The sequence below is a fragment of the Orcinus orca genome, chromosome 6 (assembly GCF_937001465.1).
Source record: "Orcinus orca chromosome 6, mOrcOrc1.1, whole genome shotgun sequence".
NCBI classification, from domain to species: domain Eukaryota; kingdom Metazoa; phylum Chordata; class Mammalia; order Artiodactyla; family Delphinidae; genus Orcinus; species Orcinus orca.
The window spans coordinates 86,345,527-86,355,917 of NC_064564.1; the positions used below are offsets into that span (position 1 = coordinate 86,345,527).

The following is a 10,391-nucleotide window of genomic DNA, read 5'->3' on the forward strand; positions in this document are numbered from 1 at the left end:
TGGATACTGCTGGATCCAAGATACCCTGGTGCATTCGTTGGCAGATCTGCACTATGTATCGTTAACGGTGGGGCAGCATTTCAGGATCACTCAATCAGAAAGTGTGTGAAGATACACTTGGTCCCTGCCAACTCTTTGCACTTCAACCGTTGCCTCATTATGGCCCAGAACCAGCAAAGATAACAGGAAGGGAAAGTCAGTTGAATGGGTTTCATAAGTAACATGCATTTGGAGTCCAAAGTTTGTGGTCCAAGGACTCTGCTAACAATGAACATTATTTAGCAGCTTTACTAGAACTTTCTGGGGCCCTGATCACCTAATGGCCCTTTCGTTCATCTCATATCCCCTCCTTTTATAGTGGAGAAGACCAAGGCCAAGAGAGAGGAAGTTGCCCAAGGTCACAGGGAGAGGCTGGTGAAGGGACCAGGAGCCAGGCTCTCACTCCAACCCTCATGCCCTTTGCACAACCCTTGCCCATTCTGTGATTGCTGTCCAATAATTAACTGTGGATTTAGAAAGACATGGACTCCTTGGAGCCATTCATGAGGGTCATGAAGGGACAGATCCATTATACAGAGTCTTTGAACCAGGAAGATACATCCTATTGATGTGGTAACATAATCTTTTCTTATTTAACAAGGTCTCCCTTGTTTAACAAGGTCTCCCAAATATGTAGAATGCAGCTATGATGGGTAGTTCTGACTCAAAAATATGATTGGGGTGAAGGCAGGAGAAGGGGGTGCTGTTTTTAGAAGAAAGGAATGTTGGGCAGACAAAAGAAATGATGTCCACCATAATGATGGAGTGTCTACACAACAGAACACTGTCGACCACCTGGCCTGCTCCAGCTAGGCCAGAGGCCGTAATCCCAAATGCCTACAAGGCCTATAGATTGAGTGAATCAATGTATTAGTTTCCATTTGTTAGCTGTACCAAATTATCACAAATTTAGTAGCTTAGAACAACACAAACTTTATCTTGCAGTTCTGGGGGCTCAGAAGTCTGAAATGAGTGTCACTGGGCAAAATTAAGGTGTTGGCAGAGACCCATGTTCCTTCTGGAGACACTAGGGGAGAATTGTTCCCTTGCCTTTCCCAGCCACTTGCATTCTTTGGCTTGTGGCTGCATCACTCTAACCTCTGCTTCCATCATCGTATCTTCTCTGATGTTGACATTCCCGTCTCCCTTTGATGAGGACCCTTGTGATTACATTGGACCCACCCATATGATCCAGGATCATCTCCCTACTTCAGGATCCTTAACTGCAGACATCCATGTGCTGCCACAACGTCTGTTTCCATCCCAGTGTTATTTGTGTGTTTGTGTGAGAGTCTCGATTCTAGTCGGAACTCAGACACTCATTCTCCTGTGTGACATTGGGCAAGTCCCTCTCCCTTTCTGGATTTCAGTTTCCTCAACCATGAACTGAGGTGTAGAGGGAGGGAACGAACAAGGAAGCCAGGCAGGTGGGAGGGAAACAGTTTGTGGTAAAGACTCAGGGCTTCTTTGGTTTGACAACATTCAGACTTAGTTCATGTTCACAGACTGTAAATTTAGCCGAGTGTAGAGGTTCACGTAGGAGAAAAAGAGCGGGGGAGGTATATTTTGGGTTGCTTTTACATGCATCTTTATTTTTATTTATTTATTTATTTTTGCATCTTTATTTTTAAACTTCCATTTCTTGCACCTCCCTTGGTGTCTTGACCCCGTCTTCCATCTTCTGTTCAAATGCAGAGAATGGAGGCACCTGCTATGTTCATTGTAGAATCAATGCCCAGGGAAGCTGGCATGTCTTTTTGTTTGGAATCTGTCTGATCCATTCATTATCTCAGAGCCTGGAATCTTCTCCAGCAACTTCCTAGACATCCAAGGCTTCAAAACCCTGAAAGAGAGATATAGCTTCTCTTTCCCCACCAGGCCAGTGTAAACACATCCCTGGGTGACATTCTTTGCTGACAATGACCTGACTATGGCTTGTGTTATCTCATTATTCCCCTTCAATCCTTTCAGTCCAAACACTCACAGTGGCTCCAGGCCCAACTTGCATTCTAGAGGCCTGGATCATTTTTTGCCAATTAAAAAGATGAATCTAAAACATTCCTTCTGCAGAAATAATCTGTGCCTTTTACCCTGAGCCATTGCACATTCATCCGTCTCTCTAAACCATAAATGTCAAGCACTGTGGAAGGTTTTAAGTTTTAAAATTTTTGGATGCTTTTACAAATGCCTTGCAACAGGACTACCTTCTGGTGCCAGCCACAGCTTATGAAGTGTCAAGGGTGGGTCTTCTGGATGGACTCTAGATACAGACAAAGCATTCACTTGATAAGTCCCTTTCTTAAAACCACCCATGATGGAGTCATAGAATCCCAAAGACCACTTAGGCTGCTGTTTCCCAAATATAGTTGTGCATCAGAAGCATATGGGGAACTTAAAAAATTCCTGGATCACAGCCAACATCTAATAATTTAGAATCTCTGAAGGTAAGCCCAGGGAGATTATAAAGTTTTGCTTTTTTTTTTTTTTATTTTTTTAATGCTCCCCAGGCAATCCTGATGCACAGCTACATTTGGGAACCACTGGTCTAGTTCAGTCCTTATCTGGTATTCTCCTCTATAGGATTTTGCCAAGTGGTTTTATATCCCTCCTTGTACTCCTCCAGTGATGGGGGACTGACTGCCTTTCAAGGCAGCCCCTCCCACCCATCCTTAGCCAGCTCTGCTTTGTCATGAAGTTCTTCCTCTGACCCCGTTAACTTCCTCTCATGGGTCTGGCTCTGTCTTCTAGGGCCCCACAGACTACGTCTGTTTTTACCCTTTGGAGATTTGAAGGGTGAAATCCTGTCCCTTGAGCTCTGAGGGATGGATATGCCCAGTTCCTTCAGCTGCTTCTCACAGGACGCAGCCTCTCCCAAGGGGGTCACTTCTTGTTTGCTGCTGGCCTCTCACACCTGCCACAGCTTTCCAAGTGGTCTGACCATATGAAGACTGACTGATACTTGCTTTGTCATAGACTCACTGCCTCTTATCAATGAGGCCTGTTAATAGTTGACCAAATAATCCTTAAGTTAATCTACCAAGGAGTGCCATGCCAAGTGCCCAAGGGGTGCTAGGCTGGCCATGTGCTGTGTGGGCCACATGGTTGCTGGGAAAACATGAACATAGATGTGGCAAGACACAAGATGTAGTGCTTTTAGTGAAGAACTAAATTTCGCCTCAAGGACTGTGAACATCCTAAGGATGACATGGTAACAAAAGATTGCATAGAGATGTAGCTTAAGGAAAGAATCATGTGAATTAGTCAGGTTCAACAGGAAAATGTGAATACTCTAAATATGTGGAGAGGTAAAGAGTTAATACAGACATTGGGTGCTGACAGAATTGCTGGAAGGGCCAGAGGGAGGGAGAATCAGGGAGGACTCGACCTTCAGGACTGATGCCCAGAACGAGATGGATGTGGCCCACCAGCGTTGTTACTATCTGAGGCCACCTCTGGAGCTATTTAGCTCAAGACACACCCCTGCAGCCATGATTCAAAGAGCAAGGGAACAGGTAGCTGGAGTCAAGGAGCTGCAGTTGCAGTGGCCACCCCACACCCAGGAAGCTGGAGAAGGATGCAGAAAATCCTCATGTTTCTGCCATCATGCTAGTGATGACCCAAGGGGGCAGGACAATACCCTCCACCTTCCACATGTGACAGGGGTACTGCTAATCGGCACCACTGAGTTCACATCCAGAACTCTAGCTGCAAACAAGGCTGCGAAACAGCTTGTAGCTTCCCAACGTCTCCAACCAGAAGGAGGGTGCAGTGTAAGCGAAGTGACTGAGAGATGCAGGTTCTGGATTTAGCTTCCTTTATGGCAACAACAAGGTGGAGACAATCTAAATGTCCATCAACAATCCACCCTACCATGGAATTTTACACCACCCCGGAGAGGAGGATGTTGTCTTTTAATTAGTGACATGAGAAAATGTTCATAATAAATTGCTGTTAAAAAAAAAAAAAAGGTAGCAAAATAGAGGTCACCATATGATTTCATTTTTATTAAAAGAATTTTTGAAAAATGCAGAGGAAAAAATACCAGCAAGGTGAATGGCAACTTTGGGGTGAAAGGATTGAAAGTAATATGTTTTCTTCTTTTATCCTTTTCTGTGTTTTCCAAGCTTTGTACATTGCACATATACTCTTTATGTCCTTTAAAAAAAATGCAGCTTTTAAAAACACAAAAAAAATCAACTGGGAAAAAGAGCAGAGAGAGTGGAAGACAGTCAAATTAGTGAAACAAGGAAAAAACAGAGAGAGAGGGGAGACCCAGAAGGGGTTAAGGAGAAGTTCAAATGATGGTAACCTAACAAGGCGCCTCGTGTTGCGAGAAAGGAAGAATACAATTGGGGTCCAGTCTCCGATTGCTGTGTGACCTGTGAACTCCTACCCATTCGGGCCTTAGGACTCCAGCTCTGAGCGGCGATGCGAGAGGAGAGCGCTGGCGTGTTGCGGGATACCCCGCGGGGTACGGGGCGCTGGGACGTGGGAAAGGTGGGGCGCTCCCCACCCCCAGTCCCATCACCCCAGTCCCAGCAGCCCCAACACGCCTGCGCCCGGAGGGAGGAGCTGCCTTAGCAGCGGGGCTGGAAGTCGGCGGCGCGCCAGGCGCAGGCGGAGCCTCATTGGTGGCTGAGCCCCGCCACTGCGCGGAGGCGGGGCCTGCGGCAAGCGCCCAGCTAGAGGCCAGGCTAGACCTGTGAGAATCCGAACCTGCACCGGAGCGCGAGCGCCAACCTTCTGCAGGTAACTGGCGCCCTTCCCACTCGGCCCCCCGGGCAGGCCGCAGCTCCCCTTCCTGCAGTGGAGGCTTCCTCTCTGGGTCTCGGCTTCTCCACGTGGTGGCCGGCCTTTCTGCCCCGGAGGCGTGCACTGTAGGAACCTCTTCACGCTTCCCACCCCTCCTTACGCACCCGGGTATCGGGGTGGCGCCTTATCGCCCCGTGGACTCACACCCTCGAAATCTTCCCGGGTTAGCTCGGCCTCATCGCTCCCGCCCACCGGGCCTACTGGGCCCCTGACTGGTAGCTGAGAGGCCAGGACACGCACTCTCTCCCCGCAGAAAGGGTGAGGTGGGAGCCACCCGGTACTCGATGACCCAGAAGGTCCGATCCTTGGCACATTGGGCGCTAATAGTGGGAACTGTAAGAAATTGTCCGTAGTACGGAAGAAACACAAAGCTAGGGCTGTGGGAATCCAGCCTGAGGCTCCTATTCTTAATTGCTGCGTGTCCTCAGTGAGTCCCAGAACCTCTCTGATCCCCAGCTTTCTTCCACAATGAGGGTCATCAGGGCTGCTGGAAGCCTCGGTGAGTTAACTACTGAGAAGGTGGCCTAGAAACTGCAAAGCATGGTGTGCTTTGAGCAGTCCTCTTCCCATATGCAGCTGGAGGCCCAATGCACACCCCACGTAGGCCTCTAGAGTAGAAACAGCCTTGGCTGGGCGTGAAAGCAGGCTTGCCATTCTTGGTCTGTGACCACCCCTCCTGCCATTTGAACCCTTGCACCACCACCCCATGGATTAGTGACCCCGCATCCCCCTTATCCTGACCTCCCCTGGGACCCCTCCTTCCTCAGACCCAGGCCTGTTGGACCCAAGGCTGCTTCTGTCCCAGCATGGGGCAGAGTCCTGAGCAGAGTGGACCTGTGTGCACCCCTGACAGTTCTGCTGGCTCAGCTTCTTCCCAAGGGATGGCTTCCTGGGCAGCACTGATTTGCGTGGGGCCAGGGACCTGGGTGGAGTCTTGTTTTCCTGGATGAGTTCTCTGCTCCTTTCCCTCCCCAGTGGCAGAGGGTGTGTGTGCTGGGGTAGGGCAGGTGCAATTCCTTTTGGGGGCTGGTGGGGTAAGGCTCAAGAAAGACAGCAGGAGTGGAGGGATTGATGTCCTAGCTGGAGAGTAACTGCTTTAATGAATCTAGGAAATGTATATACCATTTAAATTACATTGAATACATTATATAGACTGTTTAAATGTTATAGTTGTTTTAATAAAGTCTACACTGTTTTCAGAGTTGTAGGCAAGAGTAAACAGAGCCTTCTTTCCAGCTGCCGGACTCACTGCACTCCTGGGAAAGCTGAAGCCAGTCCCCCGGGGGGACTGGGCTGGGCTGGTTTCTGAGGGTGCCGCCAGCTCCGATGACCTGGGTGGGCGTGCCAGGCTTTTCATACGCACGACCCCATTCAGCATTCAACAACTCTGGCTCTGAGTCCCTTGGGGTTTTACTCTACCCGTAGGTCAGTTAAACAGCCTTAGTAAACAGCCTTTGTGGATACTTTGATGTTTCCTCTGTCTGTCATTTAATAACTACCCACTGAGCAGCTACTCTGTAGCCAACGTAATTCTAGGTATCAGGGACATAGCAATGAATGAAACAGGAAAAAAAGTCCCTGCCCTCATGGAGCCCATTTTGTTGGGGAGAGGCAGACAATAAACATAGAAGCATGTACATATACTATTTGGTATGTCAGATGGGGGAAGATAGAGCACAGTATGGGGGAGAGAGAGTCCTGGGGCTGAGGAAAGTTGCAGTTTTATAAAGGGTGCTCAGGGAAGGCCTTACTAAGAAGGTGACATTTGAGCGAAGACCCAGAAGAGGTGAAGGAGTGAGCAAGAGGCTAGATCGGACATGACAGAATTGAACCAGAGAGTTCTTCAGGGCTTCTGTAGCCCTTGTGATCCGTGTTTTCAGAGGTGACACCCCTTTATGCTAGAATCTTGGAACATCTGAGCTGATGGGCCTTTGGGGGACCCCTGCTTCCCTCTCCGTGTTCACCCTGGCTCCTGTCCCCCTCCAGAGTACTCAGCATGCTGCGCTTCCTGGTGCCCCGGCTCTTTCGCCTGCGCCGTCTGGCCACCCCGTACTCCTCAGCAGCAGCCCTCCCCAGCCCCATCCTGAACCCTGACATCCGCTACAACCAGCTGTTCATCAACAATGAGTGGCAAGATGCGGTCAGCAAGAAGACCTTCCCAACAGTCAACCCTGCCACGGGGGAGGTCATCGGCCATGTGGCTGAAGGGGACCGGGCTGACGTGGATCGGGCGGTGAAAGCAGCCCGGGAGGCCTTCCAGCTGGGGTCTCCATGGCGCCGGATGGATGCCTCAGAGCGGGGCCGGCTGCTGAACCGCCTGGCTGACCTAGTGGAGCGGGATCGTGTCTACTTGGCCTCACTGGAGACCCTGGACAATGGGAAGCCTTTCCAGGAGTCTTATTTCTTGGACCTGGATGAGGTCATCAAGGTATACCGGTACTTTGCTGGCTGGGCTGACAAGTGGCATGGCAAGACCATCCCCATGGATGGCGAGCATTTCTGCTTCACCCGGCACGAGCCTATTGGCGTCTGTGGCCAGATAATCCCGTGGAACTTCCCCTTGGTCATGCAGGGCTGGAAGCTGGCCCCGGCACTTGCCACGGGCAACACTGTGGTCATGAAGGTGGCAGAGCAGACCCCCCTTTCTGCCCTGTACTTGGCCTCCCTCGTCAAAGAGGCGGGCTTTCCCCCTGGGGTGGTAAACATCGTCACAGGCTATGGCCCAACAGCAGGAGCGGCCATTGCCCATCACATGGATATCGACAAAGTTGCCTTCACTGGCTCCACCGAGGTGGGCCACCTGATCCAGAAGGCGGCCAGCGAGTCCAACCTCAAGAGAGTCACCCTGGAGCTGGGTGGGAAGAGCCCGAGCATTGTGTTGGCCGATGCCGACATGGACCACGCCGTGGAGCAGTGCCACGAAGCCCTGTTCTTCAACATGGGTCAGTGCTGCTGTGCCGGTTCCCGGACCTTCGTTGAAGAATCCATCTATGATGAGTTTCTCGAGAGAACTGTGGAAAAAGCTAAGCAGAGGAAAGTTGGGAACCCCTTTGAGCTGGACACCCAGCAGGGGCCCCAGGTGGACAAGGAACAGTTTGAACGAATCCTGGGCTACATCCAGCTTGGCCAGAAGGAGGGGGCAAAACTTCTGTGCGGTGGGGAGCGTTTTGGAGAGCGAGGCTTCTTCATCAAGCCCACGGTCTTTGGTGGTGTGCAGGATGACATGAGGATTGCCAAGGAAGAGATCTTCGGGCCTGTGCAGCCTCTGTTCAAGTTCAGGAAGGTGGAGGAGGTGGTGGAGAGGGCCAACAGCACCAGGTACGGCTTGGCTGCTGCTGTGTTCACCCGGGACCTGGACAAAGCCATGTACTTCACACAGGCGCTCCAAGCTGGGACGGTGTGGGTAAACACCTACAACGTTGTCACCTGCCACACGCCATTTGGAGGCTTTAAGGAATCTGGCAATGGGAGGGAGCTGGGGGAGGATGGGCTTAAGGCCTACACAGAGGTGAAGACAGTCACCATCAAGGTTCCTCAGAAGAACTCGTAAGAACGGCTGCCAGGGAGCGCCAACTCTAGTCCCAGGATGCCAAAACCACCTACCAGTGGTTGCCAAACAGTTTTTTAGCCACGGACCCCCTTTATTTGTTCCAGATGAATACTTAGAGGAACCTCAACAAATCAAGCAATTAAAATGAGAGCTGCTCTAGTTAAAGCAGGGATGGGGGCTGGGCTCAGAGCCCTGTCCACCTGCACTCCAGCCCCCTTGGTGGCCCTGTGTTACTTCCATGAAACCTTAGGAGTCTCGGAAAGACAGAGTAAGAAACACTGATCCAGACCATGGCTCTCAGTTCTTCTTACTGATCCAAGGACTTCCCGGTGGATTAACTGATGTCTTAGTGGGTAGACTCATCTCAGACATGGGATTGGAAGGCATTAGGAGTTTTAAGCTAGACCCCATAATCTTGGCCCCCTTCTTCAGTGACGTACCCTAAAAATCAAGGCTGCTTTTCTTTTTCTAAGTACCAGTTGCTGACTCGTTTGCTTGCTTGCATTGCTTCATTTTGCTACTGATTGTCCTTAATTTGAGGGAAGGGGTAGACAGAAAATGCATTTATATAACCATTCACTTAAAATAAGCTCAAACAGGGGCTTCCCTGGTGCCGCTGTGGTTGAGAGTCTGCCTGCCGATGCAGGGGACACGGGTTCGAGCCCTGGTCTGGGAAGATCCCACATGCTGCGGAGCAACTTAGCCCATGCACCACAACTACTGAGCCTGCGCGTCTGGAGCCTGTGCTCCGCAACAAGAGAGGCCGCAATAGTGAGAGGCCTGTGCACTGCGATGAAGAGTGGCCCCAGCTTGCCGCAACTAGAGAAAGCCCTCGCACAGAAACGAAGACCCAACACAGCCATAAATAAATAAATTAATAAAAAATAAATAAAATAAGCTCAAATAGCTCTAATGTCCATCAACTAATGAGTGGATAAACAAAATGTTTCTATGGAATATTTCTTATACTGTTCAGCCTTAAAAAGGAAAGAAGTACTGACACATGCTACAACGTGGGTGAACCTTGAAAGCATTATGCTGAGTGAAAGAAACCAGACGTACAAGGCCACATATTGTATGATTCCATTTATATGAAATATCCAGAGTCCATAGAGACAGAAAGTATACTAGTGGTTGCCAGGGGCTGGGGGAGGAGGGAATGGGGAATAGCTGCTAATGGCTATAGGATTTCTTTTGGGGAGGTTTTGAAATGTTCTGGAGTTAGTGTTGATGGTTGTACAACTTTGTGAATATACCAAAACGCGCTGAATTACATACTTTAAAAGGGTGAATTTTATATGTGAATTAATTTCAGTTAAAAATTAAACTCACACATTCTGTTTGCAAATCAATTTTGTATCAATATTCTTTTGCTGCTGAATATTTTACAGAGTCTTGGGGATGGAAGGGACCCCGATAGTCAGAAGTCCCCTCCATAATATTTCTAGTTTTGATTTTGTTTTCTCTCACCTGAGTGACAATGTGCAACTTTAAGACCCACAGAGAAAAGTGCTGGGTCCTGCCTAAAACCAGTTTATTTCAGCTCTCATTTCAAGGCTTCTGCTGGCATTGTCCCTCCAACCCTCACCAATACACACCAGCCCTCAAGCCAAGCTCAGCGTCAGGGCCATCCTGACACGCTAGGGTTTGGGGAATTTCAAACCTGAGAGTTCAGTTTGTTTGTTGTTAGTCTCACAACTCCATTCCGCAGCTGATGGGAGTGAGACCAGGTCAGCCAGACCCCGATTCAGAAGCAGAATGCTGATCCTCTCTCTCCTTGTCTTCCATCTTTCCAGACCATGCTGCTCATGACTCACCATACTTTGAGGTCCACTCAGCCTTGTGAATGCACCCGCCCACCCCGTCATCTCTTTAACACCCCATTATCTCACCTAGGCATTGAAACGATTTTGTTCAGTATCTTACCTTGGAGTTGGCCTGAAACTGCTTCCTGAGGACTCAGGGTCTGTTTGGTCCCTTCATCTCGCCT

The 10,391-nt window shown here is 49.7% G+C and overlaps 1 protein-coding gene across 1 annotated transcript; it reads left to right on the forward strand.

Moving 5' to 3' along the window:
• The first annotated feature begins 4,676 nt into the window (after positions 1-4,676).
• Positions 4,677-9,761, forward strand: ALDH1B1 (aldehyde dehydrogenase 1 family member B1). Its single transcript, XM_004271460.4, has 2 exons — positions 4,677-4,788; positions 6,838-9,761. The coding sequence occupies exon 2, from the start codon at positions 6,848-6,850 to the stop codon at positions 8,399-8,401; it is 1,554 nt and encodes a 517-aa protein (XP_004271508.2). The 5' UTR covers positions 4,677-4,788; positions 6,838-6,847; the 3' UTR covers positions 8,402-9,761.
• Positions 9,762-10,391: the final 630 nt, after the last annotated feature.

Coding starts and splice junctions, on each gene's coding strand:
- ALDH1B1 (XM_004271460.4), top strand. CDS start 6,848: ATGCTGCGCTTCCTGGTGCCCCGGCTCTTTCGCCTGCGCCGTCTGGCC.